At 46.7% G+C, this 22,645-nt stretch overlaps 1 protein-coding gene across 1 annotated transcript in view; it reads right to left on the bottom strand.

Moving 5' to 3' along the window:
- The window catches only part of LOC124805658 (esterase B1-like), a 47,322-nt gene extending 26,738 nt beyond the window's left edge, over positions 1 to 20,584 (bottom strand). Inside the window, exons 1-3 of the mRNA XM_047266226.1 lie at positions 20,493 to 20,584; positions 9,244 to 9,377; positions 4,725 to 4,865 (exon numbers count right to left, since the gene is read on the bottom strand). Of these exons, the coding sequence (XP_047122182.1) occupies positions 4,725 to 4,865; positions 9,244 to 9,377; positions 20,493 to 20,584 (367 nt within the window). The remainder of the gene's footprint in view (positions 1 to 4,724; positions 4,866 to 9,243; positions 9,378 to 20,492) is intronic.
- Between the last annotated feature and the right edge of the window lie 2,061 nt (positions 20,585 to 22,645).

Below are 22,645 nucleotides of genomic sequence, written 5' to 3'. Positions count from 1 at the left end.
ATTCTTGACCGTATTTCATATTCAGACACCATCGATGCAGGCAACCATGATCCTGTCCATTCCACACCTGAATGGCTGATTCAAATGGGCTTTAATGGCGAATACATTAAACTGATATCCAGCTGCCCTTCGGCGTTCTGCGGAGGTCGTAACGACGTTATTACATTCGATCAAGAGTCTATCGGTTCTCGTTCAAATATTATTGTAGAACCTCAACCTCCCCGAACAAACTTTGTCGTATAATAAGAAAGTGACATGTCAATGTAAAACGTGAATGCTTTTAAGATGATCAAAATTTCATATGTAATGCTTTCAAAGATTAAACATAAAAGAAAAAGAAAAAAACTCTAAGCAAAATATGGATCACGATCGTTCTTCCTCATAGGTGGTGGATACTGATCGCTTTCCTCAAGTTCATCAAAATTTTAGCACAGTTTTTCGAGCACTTCGGACATTTTTCAAAAAAAAAAAAAAAAGATAGAGTGAAAACATATTATAGTACTTCCATTCCCCTATGAGATGGCATTATCAACTAAATTTTAAATTTTGGTGGAAATTCATCGTTGTTGTCGTGTACCCTTCATATATAGGCAATATTTCTTACTATGCGCGCTTACGTTCATGATCGTATCTGACTGGTACAGTGTACCAAACTTGATCTCCTATATGATGGATGAATGAATATATAAAACCAGTACTTGCGTGGCATCCTCTTATTATTATTGGTCTATCATAAAGCTTAGTTGTACCTGAAAAACTGACACAGAGCGGTCCTGGAAAGAAATATTCTGGGAAATGAAGCAGTAGGCTACTATTAAAAAGATACAATTATTTAATGTGAAACTACATACTACTGATTAAATCTTTATTGCAATACACGAGTGAGACACCCGTTTACGACGGATATGTATGTTACAGGGTTAGGCTACAACTACTAAAAAATGAGTTACACACTTGTTGAAGCAAAATGTCCGTGTTACGGGGGTCTGGGCTATTGAGACAACTCTTTTATTCACAGTGCGATCTTTTGCATTAAGTAAAATAGAAGATATTAGCGTAAATGCTCATGAATGTTATGAGGACTGCCTACTGATGTCACTTACTAAACTGCATATAGCTGGAATCGCCTTTCAAAACTGAAGTAATAGTTTTTTTGCTATTATTGGCCATGTACTGAAAGACACTTCATAGGTTAGTGTACACTACAGTGATGGGACACACTGTTCCTCTAACATTTCAAGAATCTTTCGCTTTGTTAACATCCACAAGTCGCGATAGAATGCCTTGCTTACTTCTTTCCTCATTGCACACATTTATGGGTTAGCAAAGAAAAAACGTAGATAAGTTTTTCTCAAACTTGGACAGTAAACATGTTGTGCATATGTTTTGGAAGTTGGAAATGTAACGAGTAAGAATCAGTATCAGTACCAGTAAGCAAACAAGCGTTGTTTTTGGAGTTTAGCTTCATGAGCTATCGACACAAATACGGTAAAAGAGGACTCAAACGGTTTGCAAAAACATCCTCTTCACATCACATATTTCTCTTCTTGGTTAACTGAATTATATAAACGAAGAGAAAGCTACATTTACGAGGGAAAATGCGTCATATTACTAGATCATATATCGTACGCATTCAAGACCAGAAAAACGTTTGAAAATTCTTTCCTGACATTGTGTTATTAGTATAAGTGCTGTAATATTTATTTACCATTTGAAAGAACTGTCGTGAACAAAAGTAATAGTAAGGTATCTCCATGTAAGCAATAGTATGCTAATACTTTGGGGCATCTAGTAAGGCGGCGCCGACTTCAAAACAAGTACAGCGTAAATCTGTAGCGCCATCTCCTATTATTGTTTACCTCCATGTGGGAAACAATGTTATAGATACAGAATGAGATCTGCAAGGTTCGCAGGAGAGCTACTGTAAAATTGGAAGGTAGGAGACGAGATACTGGCAGAACTAAAGGTGTGAGGACGGGGCATGAGTCGTGCTTGGGTAGCTCAATTGGTAGAGCACTTGTCCGGGAAAGGCGTAGGTCCAGAATTCGAGTCTGGTCCGGCACACAGTTTTAATCTGCCAGGAAGTTTCATATCAGCGCACACTCCGCTGTAGAGTGAAAATCTCAATCTCGAAACATCCCCCAGGCTGTGGTTAAGCCATGTATCCGCAATATCCTTTCTTTCAGGAGTGCTAGTTCTGCAAGGTTCGCAGGAGAGCTTCTGTAAAGTTTGGAAGATACTGGCGGAACGAAAGCTGTGAGGTCGGGGCGTGAGTCGTGCTTGGGTAGCTCAGATGGTAGAGCACTTGCCAGCGAAAGGCAAAGGTCCTGAGTTCGAGTCTCGGTCCGGCACGCAGTTTTAATCTGCCAGGATGTTTCAATGTTATGGATGTTCTATGAACTGAGACGAGGCTGTACTCCTGGATCGTTACCGGGGATATGGTTATTGCCACGTTTGAGCAGCCAGCAGCGAACGTCGCGCCGAAAGTGGTTCGGTGAATGACAACACCACAAACAGGCGTTTCACGACGTCTTTTGCGGCGAGTCCCAGTTCTGTGTACAGCTTCAAGGTGGACGTAATCATGTGTGAAGACTCCGAGGAGAACGATGTTGCCAGATTCGTCATCGTCATAGGGCCACAGTGCCTGGTGTGACGGAAAATGAGTACACAGTAGAGACACTAAGGAACTAAAGAGGAATTAAAGACATTAGCTGTCAGTGGTAATTGATTTATATCAGTGGAGTAAGTTGAAAATCTGTGCCGGACCATTGTTAGAACCAAGGTCTCCTGGTTATTAGGCAGTTGCGCTGACCAATACGCCATTTGGACACAGTGATCGCCGCAGCTGCACAAACTACCGCAGCATGCCTCCCGTTAGACCCAAATTGTCAACACATACCGCACACTATTGATGTAGTACTCTTGGGCATCAGCCTCATTTACCGCGGACTCTCGTCGATTCACATTAGAGTTCGATCTTCGTGTGCATCTGTACTGAAGGGATCATTGACTACCATCACCTTAATTCTATAAGTGGTGTCCGTTCTTTCGGATATGTGTGAGCCGCCTATTAATGGTCCTTGTGGTCATCGAAGGACCAGTTGGACTTCAGATCGATGATAATGATGAACCTGGGATAATGATGAACCCGGGTCTCTGAAAGCCTTTCTGACGATTGCTCGGTCTTCACGTTCTGTCGTCTCTCTAGATCGACCGCTTCTCTACTGATGCTGTGTTCGGCTACTGTTCATCCATTCTTGCCAACGTCATCGAATAGTGGCATCACTTCTATTAATATGTCGAGCGATTTGCCAATTATACTAACCGGCTTCTTTGAGTCCAACTACGCATGCTCTTTCAAATGCGGACAACTCTGTACCTGTGTGCAAGACATAGTTACTGTCCAAATGAGTACAAGGATTGAGGTTCGCGAAGACTTTATGCCCTCGCATCGACGTGTCTCCTGTTTACTATACGTTCCAGCTACACGGTGAAATTGCGCTACAGCATCACATATCCATCCATCGACCGTCAAAGTTTACAATTTTGCATTTTCCATTGATATCTGTATGAATATACATTTGTGACAAATTTTCAATCTTCTTCGGGGTGCGCCGTTTCTTTGTCTTAGAATATATTTAATGAATGACGATTCACTTTATTTGCGTTTATGATACTGTGATGGTTTCACAAGCCACGAACTCTTAAGAAATCCAACAGGAACTTACGTCTCTAAGTGGATGTCAGAAATACTCAAGCACGCGCATTCAACCAGCAAAATCGTGATACAAATAGAACGTTGAAAATATCTTAGCTTGATGACGAGTGACAAATTAAATTCTGCTTGAAAAATCTTGATTTTATACTGGACTGATCTCTGATGTTTAAGCAAAATTGCCTCAATATAAGTACCAACCTCTTTCAAAAGTTTAGCTGTAAAAGCCTGGGGGCACATACCTCAGATCTTGGAACACCAGACTTGTTACTCTCTCTTCTAAAGCCAATTATTATGTTTCAGTAGGGGGGGGGGGGGTGTATCATTTTACACAATCGCTGATGTACTCCTCTCAACCCAACAGTAGTCCATCACCAACACGAGTGACATCACAGCGATTAATGTACAATTAGATTAAGAACTAAAACCTAACTATGGATTGAAATCAAACTAGAGTCTCTAACTGGAAGATTAACAACAGCAAATAGTGTATCAAGAGGGGAATACCATACCTTCATTGCTGAATACTGATGTGGAGTCAAGATCCCAGACTTCTGTAGGACCCAAGGTTCAATTGACACTTGAAACTAGAATGAAATTTTCACTCTACTGCAGAGTGTGCGCTGATATGAAACTTCCTGGCAGATTAAAACTGTGTACCGGACCGAGATTCACACTGAGTTTCATTTACAATATTTTAAACAGAAAAAATTAAAAAACTGCAAAAAGAATTTGGAAAAATAGGACTGAACTCTAAAGAAAATGACAGAGTGCATAACAATTTCTGAGAGCCATAACGACAAGGAGACCAAACTTCCTTGGTCAAGGAATTCACATAAACGCCGACAGCCTGAAAAAAAAAATGGCTATGACACTCATCTGGGAACTCAAAGGCAAGCACAAGTGGATTAGGATTAGAGAAGTGGCTAAAAATTTAAATCCCATCAACTGAGGTGATATATTTTTTTCTGTATCTGGTTTAGGAGTCTTCCAGTTCTGGAATGAGTACCTTGGGTTTCCCCTAAAGTAGCAACCCTGCTAGGATCCCCACCGAAGGTGGCGATGTTGCTTTGCACCCACTGCAGCGCCAGCACCTGGTCTTTGAGGCCAGCATTGCCTGGGATATCGTCGTTTTGCAGGCTCAGAAAGCCTGCCACATGCCAACAACACATAAATCTGTTACACATAAACTAATAGACATAAATTGGCTTGTTTATTTGATATACAAGTTCCTTGTCATATAGTTTCTGAATTTTTTGCACTGAAAAACAAAAACCAAAAAAATCAGCATAGAAAAAAGAATGAGACAGAAAACTAACCATAGTAGTCCAGTTAGCCACACCTGATAGATGACTCTTTATGGTTTCTTTGTCTGCTGCATTCAGAGTTATCAGTAATGATTTTTTAAAGGTGCTGGTAAAGATGTAGGATATTACAACATATTATTATACCAGGGAGGACAATGTGACACATAAATCTTTAGAATCAAACACATATGGGTTTGGGCTTGTACAACACATTAAACTTTAATACATATTTTCTGTTTTCAGTTGACAACGGTGCACCACTTCTTGTAGTGGAATACTTTGCCCAGTATATCACCAGCCATATGTTCCATTTGCTGACATGTTATTTGAGGCCATCTTGACATGCGAATTTGAGTGTGGGATTGAAAATTTATTAGACACCTAAAATGTCTCAAATATTGGAGAAAAAGTGCACAATCACTATCATAATAAATGAATCCAGACTTATTCTGGACCATGCGTAGAGCAGTTCATTCAAATGATAGAAGAAGACTCGAACTTATGAAGTGGTTTTTTGTGCCAACATGGAAACAAATCTAAAATATGAGTGTTATAGTACTGTTCCCTTTGAGTCATGATTTTCTTTTCTGCAGCTTTTGAAATGTCTCACCTTTCGCATTATGCCCTCAGTGTAGAGGAAAGATGTATGTCCTCGGAGTCTTTCATAGCAATATGCCTGAATAAGATCTTGAGCTGCATCATTTGGAATAAAATACTCGAGTTTTCCATTTCTACCTCCACGTCGTCGTCAGTAATAAAAACCACTGACTGTCGGGGCTTATATAGGCACGATTGCAGCATCCGGCACTAATCATAGAGGGGAGTAATGTGGTCTGTGCGGAAGGCGAGTTAGGCGGCTCATAGCAGGTATGCCCCGCCGCGGGACCGAGTTACGTCAAGTGGCAGGAGTGGCCGGCCCCACGTTTGAAATGCCTAAGAATAGGGATGCAAAATTTTATTATTGTTTCGTTATTTCATTACAGTATGTATGGCGTGAAAGCAGTGGAAATTTATATCCACCATATAAATATTGCTAAGATGTGCACGTCACACTGAAATAATTCCCTTTCCATAGAGATGCTCTGCTAATCTGCATATATTCTTAGATGCTAGATAATATTGCCTTCATCACCTGACTGTTGTAATATGGATTTGACTCGACTGTGGGAACCTCTGTAAAAATTTTTTATAGGGAAGATGTCTGGGTAGAGCGAACTGCAAATATCACGACGTTATGCAGATATTGCCTTCATGACCTGACTGTCGTAATATGGATTTGACTCGACTGTGGGAACCTTTGTAAAAATTTTTTATAGGGAAGATGTCTGGGTAGAGCGAACTGCAAATATCACGACGTTATGCAGAGGGTATGGAATAAACGAGATTGGATCGTGGATGATTGTGACTGTGTCCTTTGATCGGATAAACCATTTTTCTTCTTACATAAGTTCGACAGTCGTGTCTGGATAGTCATCATCCAGGCGAACGACAACTCGAAACTTACACTGCGCCAGGGACGCAGGCCGGTGAGGGAAGTATTGTGATATGAAGAACACTAGCTTTGCACTGAACATGTGAAAATAATCGAAGGCACCACGATAGCTGTGAACTAAGTAAATGTTGTTGCGTTCCACCTGCAACCCTTCATACTTCATGCCTGCCTCGTCAGGGATGGCGTCTTTCAGCAGCATAGCTGTCCACGTCACCAAGCCAGAATCGTGCCACAGTGGTCCGAGACGCTCCTGTCTTGTCAAATTCATCTTATCAGAACCCGAGAGAAGACATCTAGGACGGCATAGGGCGCCAGCTCAACGACTACAAACAACTGACACACAATTTACAGGGATTCCATTCCCAGTGCGCAGAAATTGTGCAGGCACATCCAAAAACTTAACGGGGACTTCTCGTATCCGTGTCATGCCGAATCGCGGCTGCATTGCTTTCCAAGGGTTGACCAATATATTATTAAGCAAGTGGTCAAAATGCACATCGGTGTGTAGAATGTGCGATTGGACGTCAGTGCATAATGCACAGCTTTATGGTGCAATGTTCTGAGTTTTCACTCATCTCTCACTTTTTCTGCGAATTCTGTTTCTTTCTTAAGTCCACTTTGTACCTATTTTCTTCGCAGTCGATTCTCCGACTGTACTTCTCATCTGTCAAAATTTTCTATGTACTAGCTTCTGTGTAAAACTTCAAAATAATTTATCAGGACTATTTCTAGATCGTCTACAGCCTGCCGAGTCCCGATTACAGCATTCGATTGTTGTATGTACGAGTGTATTAATATTTCTTGAATAACTCTTGTTTATGGGACTTTGAGGATGATTCCATAAGATTTCAATCCTCTTTTCCGAACCTCAGCTACGAGGTTGAAAAATTTTTCTGCTGTTCCCTTGGATTTTGCGATATAGCCATCTTTCACTCTGATTAGGAAGAGAATCTTTTTATGACCCTATTTCTGGATGTTTGCCATGCCACCTTTTATGTGAACTGTAAGATTTTCGCAGGCATACGAGGCTTCTGATTCGATGACTACGTTGTGGTGATCGATTTTTGTGTGCGTGCACGTGGATTTCTGTAGACTAATTCCCTGTTCTGTCTTTTTCTCCCATAATAGGATCGAGGAGTCCATCTAGGTACACTATGTGATTGGAAGTATCCACACATCTGGCTGAAAATGCCTTACAAGTTCGTGGCGCCCTCCATCGGTAATGCTGGAATTCAATATGGTGTTGGCCCACCCTTAGCCTTGACGCCAGCTTCCACTCTCGCAGGCATACGTTCAATCAGGAGCTGGAACGTTTCCTGGGGAATGGAAGCCAAATCTTCACGAAATGTCGATGTAGGACGGTGATGCCTAGCACGAAGTCGGCATTCCAAAACATCCTAATGGAATTCTATAGGGTTCAGGTCAGGACTCTGTGCAGGCTAGTCAATTACAGAGATGTTATTGTCGTGTAACCACTCGGCCACAGGCCGTGCATTATGAAAAGGTGCTCGATAGTGTTGAAGGATGCAATCGCCATCCCCGAATTGCTCTTCAACATTGGAAAGCAAGAAGGTGCTTAAAACATCGGTGTAGGCCTGTGCTGTGATTGTGCCACGCAAAACAAGAAGGGGTGCAAGCCCCCTCCATGAAAAACACGACCACATCATAACAACACCGCCTCCGAATTTTATTGTTGGCACTACATATGCTGGAAGATGACGTTCACCGGGCAATCGCCATACCCACACCCTGCCAACGGATCGCCACATTCTGTACGTGATTCGTCACTCCACACGACGTTTTTCCACTGTTCAATCGTTACGCTCCTTACACCAAGCGAGGCGTCGTTTGAAATTTACCGGAGCGATGTGTGGCTCATGAGAAGCCGCACGACCATGAAATCCAAGTTTTCTCACCTTCCCCCTAACTGTTGTGGTACTTGAGTCCTGATGCAGTCTGAAATTCCTGTGTGATGATCTGGATAGATGTCTGCCTATTACACATTACGACTCTCTTCAACTGTCAGCGGTTTCTGCCAGTCAACAGACGAGGTCGGCCTGTACCCTTTTGTGCTGTACGTGCCCCTTCGTGTTTCCACTTGACTATCACATCGGAAACAGGGACCTAGGAATGTTTAGGAGTGTGGAGACGTATGACGTATGACACAAGTGACACCCAATCACCACGTTCTAACTCCTTCAGTTCCGCGAAGCGCCCTGTTCTGCTCTCTCACGATGTCTAATGACTACTGAGATCGCTGATATGGAGTACCTGGCAGTAGGTGGCAGCAGAATGCACCTAATACGAAAAACGTATGTTTTTGGGGGTGTACGGGTACTTTTGATCACATAGTGTACCTTAAAGACGGAGCACTCTCGAATTTTTGGGCAATTCTTGGACTTTGTGGACAATTTTTGCACGTCTAGGTTCCTGCACATTATTTTTTTTGAGCGTATTAACTATTTGTTTGATTGCAGTAGTCTCGTCATTTTCTGCTATGGTCAAACAGTGGTAGTGATGCGTAACACACCATCATCAATACTTTTCTGTGTATGGATTGTAAGATGACGATTTATCTTTTTTTGTGTCCTATTTCGGAATTGCACTAAACTTTGCTGATTTTATCACTCTAAGTGATTTCCTGTAGGACCAGAATCTTTTGGATTTCATAGCTAACGCCTATACCGTCATTGTATCCCATAAAAGGGAAAATAAAATGATTTACTTACCAAGGGCACCGAGACGATAGGTTGTTGCCACCAACATAACTCCCTTCTCCACGAAATAGTGTGGAGTGTCGTTGAAGGAAAAACCGCTGGTGAAGGCGCCACCGTGGATATAGACCATGACGGGGTAAGGACCACTAGCAGTAGCCGGCACATAGACATTGAGGTAGAGGCAGTTTCGGAGCAGTCATAGTTATTCTGGGGGCACCCACGCGCGAAGGACAGCGCGTCTCGAAGCCCGGACCACGAGGGAGCCGGCTGAGGGGCCTGCGCACGTCAGCACACGCGTCAAGCAGCACCTAGCAAGACCAGTCGCTACTGCCATACATATATGCACAGTAAGACGTATTTATACACACATTTAAATATCAACACAGTTAAACATAGCTATTCTACGTTGACACAAAAAAAGATTCGCAACAGCAAAAAATAATTAATGTGGAGTAGAAAAATTTCGGGAATACATTTGTCTACGTAACGCATTTACGTGATTAACATTGCGAGATCACAGGTTAATGTAAGTGCGAGATAAGCAGTTTCAAATATGAAAAGCTGGTACAGTAATAACCTTTGTAACCGCCCGAATACTGAATGCAAGCATGCAAATGTACATTCATTGTGTTGTAGAGGTTCCGGATGTATGTTTGTGAGATGGAGTTCCATGCCTGTTGGATTTGGTTGGTTAATATATGGACGGTTCATGCTGTTTCTGTATGACGCTGGAGTTATCCGATGATATCACGTATGTGCTCTAATGAAGGCGGGTCTGGTGATCGAGCAGGCCAACATTTGGAAACTCTGCACAGCGTGCGGTATGTGGGCGACCGTTATCCTGTTGGAAAACACCATCTGGAATGTTGTTCACGACTGGCCTCACGACACGTCAAATGGCCAGATTGACGTACAGATTTGCAGTCAGGGTGCGAGGGATAGCCACGAGACTGCTCCTGCTACCATTCGGAATCGCAACCCACTTCATAATTCCAGATGTAGGTCCAGGATGCCTTGCACGTAGACAGATTGGTTACATGCCGTCTACTGGACTCCTTATAACCAACACTGGGCCATCACTGGTAACGAGGCAGAACCAGGTTTCATCAGACAACACAACAATGCATCTTGGCCTCCACTGAGATCTCCTTTGACACCATTGAAGCCGCAAACGGCGGTGGTTTACGGTCATTGGAATGCACGCTGTAGGGCTTCTGGTTCGGGGCTGTTCTCGAAGCAACCGATTTGTAACAGTTTGTTGCGTCACTGTTGTGCCAACTGCTGCTGAAATTGCTGCTACAGAGGCTGAATGATACGCCAGAGCCATATGCCGAACAAGATGGTCTACCATCCTGGTGGTGCCACGTGAACGTCCGTCTTTTTACGGTCGCAAATTCTCATGACCACCGCAGCCAGCAATCACGTACAGTGGCTACATTCCTGCCAAGTCTTTCTGCAGTATTGCAGAAGCAAGCCCTATTACACGATCTAGTTCAATCTCAGTGAGGCGTTCATAATGGCCTTTTTTTCGCCTTGAAGGCATTCTTGACTAATATCAACTCACCATGTCCAGTGTCAAAGGTAACTGACGCTCACAACCGTTACAGCGTGTGTTTAAAGCAAACCGGATTTGCATTCTCATAGTGGTGCTACTAGCGACACTCTTACGCCACTGGCTCGAAATCTGAGTAGACATTATATTTCAGATGTTCCGGCGTACCAACTTTCGTGTATGTGTCACAACTCCTTTTTACTGTTAATATTTTGTCCCGTCAGGGTATTTGCAAATCTTGAGGCAAAGAGCAAGCTTTAATGCTTACGAGGGATATTCGGGAAGCAAGGCCCGATCGGTCGCGAAGTGGAAGCGACAGTGAAAATGGGATGAAGCTTTGCGCAGATGTGTTGGACAGTGTCTCTGCCGCGCGGGATTAGCTGAGCGGTCGTGGGCATGGGTGTGTGTGTTTGTCCTTAGGATAATTTAGGTTAAGTGGTGTGTAAGCTTAGGGTTAAGTCCCATAATATTTCACACACATTTGAACATTTGACAGTATCTCTAGTATGTCGATCGCGTCACCTCGTTCTTTTCAGTTCTGGGCACACCGTGAGCATGTAAAGATACTCAGAACAGTAGTCTCTCCCGCCAAGTATGGATGCCCGCTGGGAGGTTTCGCCTGACTTCTTTCAACTCCACATAAAGTAACTTTCATGCATATTCTTCATCATGACAGTTCTCGACCGAACACAGCAGGGGCAATGAGGTAGTTCGTGCAGCGTTTTCGATGGGATGTTTTTGATTACCCACCAAACAGCCCAGATTTGGCTTCCTCGGATGTTCATTTCTGCTCACAAGTACTACTGGCTACGAAGACAATATTTTGGTACAGACAATGAACTGCAAACCAACGCAGAGATGTGGCGGATATCACAAGCGGCTGCCTTCTATGACGAGGCTATAGGAATGTTGGAGTCAGCCTGCTTAGCTCAGTGGTAACGTGCTTCTGTTCCATGCAGCGGGCCTGGGTTCGATTCCCGACCGGATCGAAGATTTTCTCCGCTTGTGGACTGGGTTCTGTGTGTCCTCATCATCATTTCATCCTCATCACCAGCGCGCAAGTCGCCCAATGAAGAGTCGACTGCAATGAAACTTGCACATGGCGGTCGAACTTCCCCGGATGGGACCTCCCGTCCAATAGGGCCATAAGAACATTTCATTTTTTTGGAAAGTTGGAACAGCGCTACGACATACGTCTAAGTCGGAGCTGTGACTATGGACAGAAGTAGATGGAATGTATAGCAAACTGTTCAAAATATAACATTTTTGGTTTTCACTATGGTTTTTCATTTCACGGACAATAAGACCTTACTTTCGGAATAGCCCTCGCTTATTTTTCGCTGAGGAGCAGGTCAGATGTTGAAATGAGGATGCTTGGACGCAGAACGGTTAGCCTGTACTGAAAGGTGTAGTCCACTTAGTGGTCCAGTGACGACTGTACAGAAAACAGCATGCGGTAAATTTATGTCACGCGTTTGTGGGAAGACTGTTTGACGCAATTAAGACACTACAGTGCGTACATAGTAAAGTACGAATGATCACAATATCTGTACTTACACCCCTAATGTGCTGTATAGTGTGTACAGTGCACTACTGATACCAGGCGGGCATGTGAACATCCACCTCTGGCGTAAATCATGGCAGAGAAGTGGTGAGTACGTGCCAGTCGGTTGTATGGAACCAGCGCAGTAATCAGGGACGACGTGGAGACGGGGCAGAATGTCAGGGAGAGGCTGTTACGTTTGTTTGTGCGGATGACTTCACCGACAATGAAGTTGCAGGATGTGACAGTGAATCAATGAGGACTGCCCAATTTGGCTACGAGAAATGGTGTAGGGGAGACCGGGGCGGAACGGCCCGCCTAACGTTTGGCACAAATTTTGGAGGTGTCATTGACGAGGAAAAGAAATTAGGATAATTAGGAAGCGTGCATTCAAAAATTTTGTGATAAAATTTGCAAATGAAGAAAATACACTACTGGCCATTAAAATTGCTACACCACGAAGATGACGTGCTACAGATGCGAAATTTAACCGACAGGAAGAAGATGCTGTGATATGCAAATGATTATGTTTTCAGAGTATTCTCACAAGGTTGGTGCCGGTGGCGACACCTACAACGTGCTGAAATGAGCAAAGTTTCCAACCGATTTCTCATACACAAACAGCAGTTGACAGGTGTTACCAGCCGGCCGGTGCGAACGAGCGGTTCTAGGCGCTACAGTCCGAAACCGCGCGACCGCTACGGTCGCAGGTTCGAATCCTGCCTCGGGCATGGATGTGTGTGATGTCCTTAGGTTAGTTAGGTTTAAGTAGTTCTAAGTTCTAGGGGACTGATAACCACAGCAGTTAAGTCCCATAGTGCTCAGAGCCATTTGAACCATTTTGAACAGGCGTTACCTGGTGAAACTTTGTTGTGATGCCTCGTGTAAGGAGGAGAAATGCGTACCATCACGTTTCCGACTTTGATAAATGTCGGATTGTAGCCTATCGCGATTGTGGTTTATCCTATCGCGACGTTGCTGCTCGCGTCGGTCGAGATCCAATGACTGTTAGCATAATATGGAATCGGTGGGTTCAGGAGGGTAATACGGAACGCCTGCTGGATCCCAACGGCCTCGTATCACTAGCAGTCGAGATGACTGGCATCTCATCGGCATAGCTGTAACGGATCGTGCAGCCACGTCTCGATCCCTGAGTCAACAGATGGGACGTTTGCAAGACAACAACCATCTGCACGAACAGTTCGACGACGTTTGCAGCAGCATGGACTATCAGCTCGGAGACCATGGCTGCGGTTACCCTTGACGCTGCATCATAGACAGGAGCCCCTGCGATGGTGTACTCAACGTGAACCTGGGTGCACGTATGGCAAAACGTCATTTTTTCGGATGAATCCAGGTTGTGTTTACAGCATCGTGATGGTCGCATCCGTGTTTGGCGACATCGCGGTGAACGCACATTGGAAGCGTGTATTCGTCATCGCCATACTGGCGTATCATCCGGCGTGATGGTATGGGGTGCCATTGGTTACACGTCTCGGTCACCTCTTGTTCGCACTGACGGCACTTTGAACAGTGGACGTTACATTTCAGACATGTTACGACCCGTGGCACTACCCTTCATTCGATCCCTGCGAAACCCTACATTTCAGCATGATAATGCACGACCGCATGTTGAAGGTGCTGTACGGGCCTTTCTGGATACAGAAAATGTTCGACTGCTGCCCGGGCCAGCACATTCACCAATTGAAAACGTCTCGTCAATGGTGGCCGAGCAACTGGCTCATCACAATACTCCAGTCACTACTCTTGATGGACTGTGGTATCGTGTTGAAGCTGCATGGGCAGCTGTACTTGTACACGCCATCCAAGCTCTGTTTGACTCAGTGCCCAGTCGTATCAAGGCCGTTATTACGGCCAGAGGTGGTTATTCTGGGTTCTGATTTCTCAGGATCTCAGGATCTCAGGATCTGTGCTGTGTGCAGTCTGTGGCTAGTTTGCATTGTTGTCTGCCATTGTAGTGTTGGGCAGCGGCAGCTGGCTGTGAACAGCGCGTAACGTTGCGCAGTTGGAGGTGAGCCGCCAGCAGTGGTGGATGTGGGGAGAGAGATGGCGGAGGTTTCTAATTTGTCATGAACTGATATATATATTATGACTTGTGATGATATTAAGGTAAATATATTGTTTGCTCTCTATTAATATCTTTCATTTGCTAACTATCCCTATCAGTAGTTAGTGCCTTCAGTAGTTTGAATCTTCTATTTAGCTGGCAGTAGTGGCGCTCGCTGTATTGCAGTAGCTTGAGCAGCGAAGATTTTTGTGAGGTAAGTGATTTGTGAAAGGTATAGTTTAATGTTAGTCAGGGCCATTCTTTTGTAGGGAATTTTGAAAGTCAGATTGCGTTGCGCTAAAAATATTGTGTGTCAGTTTAAGGACAGTCATGTATAATTGTTCTAAGGGGACGTTTCACATTACGACCCTAACAAGCCTCTGGTGTTAGCTTGTGATGCCTCTTCTTTCGGCCTCGGTGCTGTGTTGTCTCACCGAGTCGGTAACACCGAACGTCCTATTGCGTTCGCATCTAAATTGCTAAACAAAGCTCAGTGTAATTATAGCCAATTGGACAAGGAAGCGTTGGCTATTGTGTTCGGTGTCACAAAATTCCATCACTACCTCTTTTGTGGCGGTGTTCGTAGCGACAAACACTTGGCTGTAGAAATGGCTTACGAAGTCACCGCCACACTTTTAATAGCGGGCCGACCGGTCCGCTGGAACAGTAAACAGAAAGATGAAACCCCAAACACTCTGATTAAATAAGTCGGTACTTATCTTTATTCATGAAGATACAGAAACACAGTAGTGAACTCGGTGTCTACAGAAATCAGTCTAGTTCGATTCGGAGCGGCTAGGTCAGCGTCGGCTGACGACAAACAACAACTCTGCTGCGATGAACACACAACTGACTAGCAAGTACACAAATCGGTGGCGAGTATACAACTGAGCGGCGAATACAGAACTGTCCTAGCGCTCGCGACTCCAGCGCTTAAGAAGCCAGAAGCCAGCGGTGGCGCGCGCAGACTTGCGGCGATTTGCTGTCTCGCTGGCGCTGCTTATGCGGACGGCGTCCGGACTTTGATGCTGCCAACCTTTTGGCAGCGGGCTCGGGTGGCATTACTGGCTAGGACATAACAACCTCTATGGTAGACCATTCTATTTAGTAACAGATCACAAGCCCCTGACGTCACTGTTTCATCCGTCTAAACCAGTTCCTCAGCGGACAGCTCAGAGACTACAACGTTGGGCTCTTTTGTTATCACAATACCAGTATGAGATACTGTATCGCCCTACAGCTCAGCATGCAAACGCTGACGCGCTTTCTCGATTGCCGATTGCTGCGGAAGATGTCTTCGATTCCTCTGAAGACTCTTGCCATCAGATTGACGCCGATGAGCATCAATCCCTCCGGGATTTTCCGATGGATTATCGTCAGGTGGCACGTGAGACAGCTACGGATCCTCATCTGAGTTTACTATTACGTTTTGTTCAACGTGGTTGGCCGTCCAAGGCAAAGGACATATCGGATCCTGTGGTTCGTCGCTATTATCCGCAACGTCATCTGTTGTCTGTTTCGCACGGAGTTTTGCTGTTACGCACCGAGAATGACCAGCTTCGTGTAGTTGTTCCCCAAGTGCTCCAATCCAAGGTCCTCGACTTGTTGCATCAAGGTCATTGGGGAGTGGTCCGCACCAAGCAGCTTGCCCGCCGTCATTGTACATGGATCGGTATTGATAAGCAGATTACGCAGATGTCTACAGATTGTTCGACGTGTGCCGAACACCAAGCTGCTCCGCCTCAACGCTATTTTGAGTGGGCACGCCCTGCCGGTCCCTGGCAGCGAGTACATATTGATTTCGCTGGTCCATATTGGAATTCTCGTTGGCTCATCGTGATAGATGCATTTAGTAATTTTCCGTTTGTTGTGCCCATGCAGTCTACAACGTCTGCACAAACTATACAGGCGTTGACTTCAATTTTTTGTATTGAGGGTCTTCCAGAAGTTTTAGTGTCTGACAGTGGTCCACAATTTACCTCTGCTGAATTTTAAAGTTTGTGTTCTGCCAATGGCATTCGCCATGTTCTTACTCCGCCGTTCCACCCTCAATCGAATGGTGCAGCGGAACGTTTTGTACGCACATTCAAGGATCATATGGACCGCCTTCGTGCTACACACTCTCGTCAGCAGGCCCTCATCACGTTCCTGTCGTCGTACCGTACCTCGCCACGCGACGGCCCTTCGCCTGCGGAGCTTCTCCACGGCCGTCGTCATCGCACCCTACTACGATTGTTGCACCCCTCGGATCGACCCGCCGCTTCTGAGCATCGCACGCGTTTTCAGCGCAACGACGCCGTTTTTTTCAGGGTTTATCACGGTCGCCGTCGTTGGGAACGTGGTACCGTGATAAGTGTCCAGGGTCGCGGTTTTTATTCTGTTCAAGGTGCTACTGGGGTGCACAGGAGGCATCAGAACCAGTTGCGCCGCGCTGGCCGCCCGGATTCTGCCGCTCGTTCTTTGTCCACAGATTTGGTCCGCGGCGGGTTCCAGCCGCGCCTTCCGACTTCGCTGCCGCCCTCAGGGCAGCAGCAGCAGCCGTCGCCGCTATCACGCCGACAGCCCGTCCCGTTGATGCCTCCCGCGCAGCTTCATCCGGGAGCGCCCCAGGTGGTCGCTCCGGCGCCTGCGGTCCCTCTTCAGTCGCCACCGCCTTCGGAGCTGGTGGACGTCGACCCCTCAGCCGGGCCGCCTTCCCAAGCGGTGGTTGTGCAGCCTGTCCTGCAGCCGCTTTCCTTGGGCACCCCCAAGGAGTCTGCCACCGCAGCGCCTTGTTCGGCGCCCACTCAGCAGCCGTCGACGCAGCGTCAGGAGCCGCTGCCTCTCTTCGTGGGTCCCGACGCCCCGTCGCGTCCAGTACCAGAAGCTGCGCCCGTGGTCACAGGCGTGCACCCTGACCTCGGTTTTCAGTCGGTGTTTCCCGAGGCCCCGCGCAGCCAATGCTGGGGTGCGGACCGGGGACTGCCACCGACAACAGTCTCCGCCCCGGTCTCTTCTGCTACGCCTGCGGCCAGACCCCTCCCCCGCCGTCGACGCTCGCCACGTCATTATTCCACGACGGTGCGGCGATTTGGGGGGGAGGAGTGTTATGTCCTAGCCAGTAATGCCACCCGAGCCCGCTGCCAAAAGGTTGGCAGCATCAAAGTCCGGACGCCGTCCGCATAAGCAGCGCCAGCGAGACAGCAAATCGCCGCAAGTCTGCGCGCGCCACCGCTGGCTTTTGGCTTCTTAAGCGCTGGAGTCGCGAGCGCTAGGACAGTTCTGTATTCGCCGCTCAGTTGTATACTCGCCACCGAATTGTGTACTTGCTAGTCAGTTGTGTGTTCATCGCAGCAGAGTGTTGTTTGTCGTCAGCCGACGCTGACCTAGCCGCTCCGACTCGAACTAGACAGATTTCTGTAGACACGGAATTCACTACTGTGTTTCTGTATCTTCGTAATAAAGATAAGTACCTACTTTTATTTAACCAGAGTGTTTGGGTTTTCATCTTTCTGTTCACTGTTCCAGCGGACCGGTCGGCCCGCTATTAAAAGTGTGGCGGTGACTTCGTAAGCCGTTTCTACAGCGAATTGTTTGTCGCTACGAACGCCGCCACAAAATATACACTGAAGATTAGTTTCAGTTTTGGTACTGAGCGTCCAAAAATTTACGAATTGGACTACTGGTTTTTCGGAACGTTTAAAGTAACGGAAGAAGGCATTTTCGGAATGGCATACGACTTCCTGAGTATTGTATACACGGTGAAATTGAGGAATGAGGAAATATGCTAAAGGATTATGTATATGACGAACGGAGATGCCGAGTATGGGACCATCACAGGCGAGTGAGCCGCGTTACCATGACGTACGCTTAGTTAAGTCTCAGAACCGTAAATGTGATTCTGTTACCTTTTGAACGTGATATGGCGCACATTAAACACGGCCTCTCTACATCTGGTACCGTATATACAGTAAATACCGACCGACGGGGCGCTAATACTCATTAAAAAGATGATAATGTTATGAGAACTGTTAAAACTGAGCCGGCCGTTGTGGCCGAGTGGTTCTAGACGCTTCAGTCTGGAACCGCCCGACCGCTACGGTCGCATGTTCGAATCCTGCCTCGGGCATGGATGTCCATGACCTCAGATGTTAAGTCCCATAGTGCTCAGAGCCATTTGAACAATTTTTTGTTAAAATTGATTTACGCTATCAATGTGTGTGGCTTTAACTCTCTTGTGGTTTATGTGCAGCAATCGAGTACTTGTTCTGCCTGTAACATGTCCGCCATCTTGCAATGGGAAGCCACTATTCTGGCATCACAGATTTGCTTCAAACTTTGTACTCCTTTAGTGGGACATTAATGTGCAAGTATTAAGGTGGACTAATCTGGCAATTTCGAGAAAGTCACAAGAGAAGTTTTACGAGTCTATTACGTATCTGATATATCTGTACGAAGAACGATGGGTTGTTGGAAAAAGTCATTGTGGGTAAGCGATGAGTCGGCAGTAAGCCGTGGTAGCGGGCGGGACTGTGCGCAAGGCGGCCAGCGCTCCGCTCTTGGCGTTGTTTACTTCCTCGTCGCGTTTATACAGTCCACTACTAACGTACCTCATGGAGGACTCTTACCGCCGTGCGACGATCAAAGTAACGTTTCAGACCGAACATCCACGACCAAGAACCTTTGAAGTTGAACATTTCATACGAGAAGATCTGTGTTTCAACACCCTGGACGTGATCAGGATACCTTTTCATCACAGGAAGTACTGTATACATCGAAATGTCGACGGCGGTGCTATGCGCTCAAGTTGACCAACGACATGCCGCCGGACTAAAAGTTAAACACTACGATAAACATTTAGGTGCAGTGACAGTGTGCACTGCGGGATTGTTTGAGCTCCTGTTCGAGGTGCCTCAAAAAGTGGTCATTGCCACTTTCCAACCGTATGGCAACGTCTTGGGCACCTCACGGAGAAGTGGAAAACATTTTCGACCTATCCATTGTTAAATGGCGTCCAGTAGATCAAAACTGAGCTGACGAAATACGTTCCATCGTACTTGATGATTGGTGGTGTGCGGGCCATCGTCATGTACGATGGCCAGCCACGAACGTGCTCAAAATGTGACCTGGAAAGACATGTCCAGTGCGAAAGTTTACGTCGATGTTTGATACGGACGCTGCTCGGTGAAGTGGCCCTGGCATTGACGTTCAAGTCCCTGTCCGTCATCTATGTGACGGTAGCACAGAAACCTGCAACGCCATTCCAGTGTAGGCCTGAAGCCTCATCAATGCCATCCACCGCACCACAGCATGCCGATGAGAGCAGCACGCCATCATTCCCAGAGCTCCCACTGGGACCATCCAATCTCAGGACAATGACAGACGACCCTGCTTGAACCATCGACGTCGAACTAGATGTACTGCCGACTTCTACCTTTACCCAGTCTTGTATAGCATCGGATGATGGGTGACCACATTCTGATTCGGAACAATACAATAGAAAACAGCGGTCGCCCAGGAAGAGCAACAAACGCGAACGAACACCCTCCGGCTACGCCCTCCTTTAGGCGGCCTCGCGAGATGACGACCTTCCATATTGCGTCCAGTCACTTCACATGTTGCGTCCACTCAAGGGCTCCCCCCCCCCCCCCCCCCCCCCTCTGTGACGGGCCCTCTCCTCTATCCAGAACACGTACTCAATGTTGCCAGCAAATGAGGACAACAGGATCCCCCTCAGCTTTTGGCACAACGCCTGCTTTCCCCGCTCCAGCAATAAAAGACTGTCACACGTCTTCGACGTTAGCATCCTGGGCCAATGATGTTGAAGAAGGAGCAGATCAGACCACCAGCGTGTCCGAGAGAGTGTAACCCACAGAAGCGCGTGAGCCGGTGCCCTGCCAGTAATCATGACCACTGCCACAGATCCGGCAGGTCTACACCCGCAGGATGCTTCCATGACGCATTCTACATCGACTACAAGGGACAGCACACAGTAACATTGTGTCGCCATAATGAATCTTGCGAACATCTGAGCCCCTCGCAAACTGACCATGTTCCGAGATACCATCTACTCTGCGAATGTTGATATTTCAATCCTACAGGAGGTGTTTGTCGCTCACTTCCACGTGCCCACACCTCCCATATTTCTCAAGCCTCTGACAATGGTAGCAATGTCACCGTCCTCGCATGCATCCGGGCATGGATGTCGCATACCTCCTCACCGAAAGGAATGTGGCTCTCAGCCTGTTTGGCGTGGGCATCATTAACGTCTACACACCGTCTGGCGCTAGCCACCATCATGATTAACATACATTCTTCACCAAAGAGGTCACACTGCTCTTAACAGGCCCTCAAGAAGATTTCGTGCTCGGTAGGGACTTCAACACGACACAAGGGCTCGCTGATCTACTCCCAGTGCGGCTCTCTCAGTGGTCATAATCTTCTGCGACTGCTTGACACATGGATAAAGCTCCATGAAACCTATCCGGGATACACATTATACACTGCTCACGCATCAAGCCGCACAGACCTTATCTATCTCACCTGCCTGCTTGCTGATGGCATCCGCGATGAAGAAATCTGGCCCGTGGCCTTTTCAGACCTTGAAGCATACATCTGTGACGTCACTCTTGCCCGACAACGTGTGTGGCATAGTCACGGCCTGTGGAAATTCAGTGTCGACCACCTGACCACCCCAGACTGTCGCCGTGTGGTCGAGGATGCAAGGCCACAATGCTTGCGCCGTCGTGACGCCTATGACTTCACCTTATCTTGGCAGCTCTCCTGTGCAAAGCTGACCCTCTGTAAAACGTGGATGAGCTATGATAGGGAACCCAAGGCATGGCGTAGTAATACCTTGCACTTTTATTATTCCATTCTTCGTGACTGTGTGACGATGCCTTTTTCGCCATTCAGCCAGACGGTGGTAAACCAAACGAAGGCGCAGATCTCGTTGATCATGCGTCGTCGCCTGGAAGGCACGTAGTGCGATCTCAGACCTCTATATCTCAAGAACTTTCACTGGTGTACGACCTCCTGCAGGAAAGACAATGGCGACGCAGGACTCTGATCCACTTCCTCACTGATGTGGAAGGCCACTGGCACGAGACCCAACAAACCATCGGCCACGCTCTCCACAATAATTTCGCCAGATTCTATGCAGCTGTACCATATTCTGTGTAGGTGATCACAGTGGTCGCACGACTTACTATGAGCGCTTTGCCGGTGGAGGTAGCGCATGAACTCGAGGAAGACGTGGCCACAGATGAAGTACTCGATGCCATCAAGGCGGGGTCTGATAATAGATCCCCAGGTTCTGATGGTGTCCCATCGAATTTTACAAAAGTTTTAACTATTTGTTAGCTTACACGTGGACGAACATAGCACGAGAGCTAATGTCCCCAATGACAGTGGTCCCTAACACCTTTCTCGATAGCATCATTATACCCATTCACAAGCTGCACGGGCGATCGAGCGTCCACGATTATCGACCAATCACGTTGCTCAACAGCGACACGAAAATATTTACATGTCTGCTGGCATCACGTTACGTCACCTCCTGCGACAAGACTTCCTTAGGAGACGACAAAAAATCCTTATGGCTCTTTGCCATTACTGAGACATGATAGCATTTGCTCGTCACCAACGTCTCTCCGGTGCCTTGGCATTGCTGGACTTTATCCAGGCCTTCGGCCGTGTAGACTACTCCTATCTGTGGACAGTTCTTCAACATATGGGTTTCTCTGGCGGGTTTATCACTGTAAGTTTGCACCTTTTGATGGGTGCGACATGCAGAATTATGTACAATGGCCGCCTCACGCCGCCCCTGGCCATGGCACGATCTGTCCGGAAGGCTGCCACCTTTCCACGATTTTATTCGCTTTCGCTTTGAAACCTCTGCTCCATGGATTCCGCCAACGTTTGGGAGGTATGACGTTGCATGGGCACAGTTTCTGTTGCATGGCCTATGCAGACGACCTCGTCCTTTATCTGTGCAGTGAGGATGAAATCCGAGCAGCCCTGACACGGATGGCGACTTATGGCGAAGTATCGGGCAGCTCTCCCAAAGCGTCGAAATCCAAGTTCTTGCTCGTTGGTAAGGCCCTACCAGAGAGAAGCGTCGCTCCCCTTAGCGTTGCCGCCATCGTTCGATGTCTTGACGTTGAATTCACAGCCGATCTTCGTCGCTCAGCGGCTATTAACGCTAGACGTTTGCTATAAAAAAAATGTGTGGGAAATCTTATGGGACTTAGCTGCTAAGGTCATCAGTCCC

The sequence above is a fragment of the Schistocerca piceifrons genome, chromosome 7, assembly GCF_021461385.2.
Source record: "Schistocerca piceifrons isolate TAMUIC-IGC-003096 chromosome 7, iqSchPice1.1, whole genome shotgun sequence".
Classification (NCBI taxonomy): domain Eukaryota; kingdom Metazoa; phylum Arthropoda; class Insecta; order Orthoptera; family Acrididae; genus Schistocerca; species Schistocerca piceifrons.
This window is presented reverse-complemented; position numbering and strand designations above follow the sequence as displayed.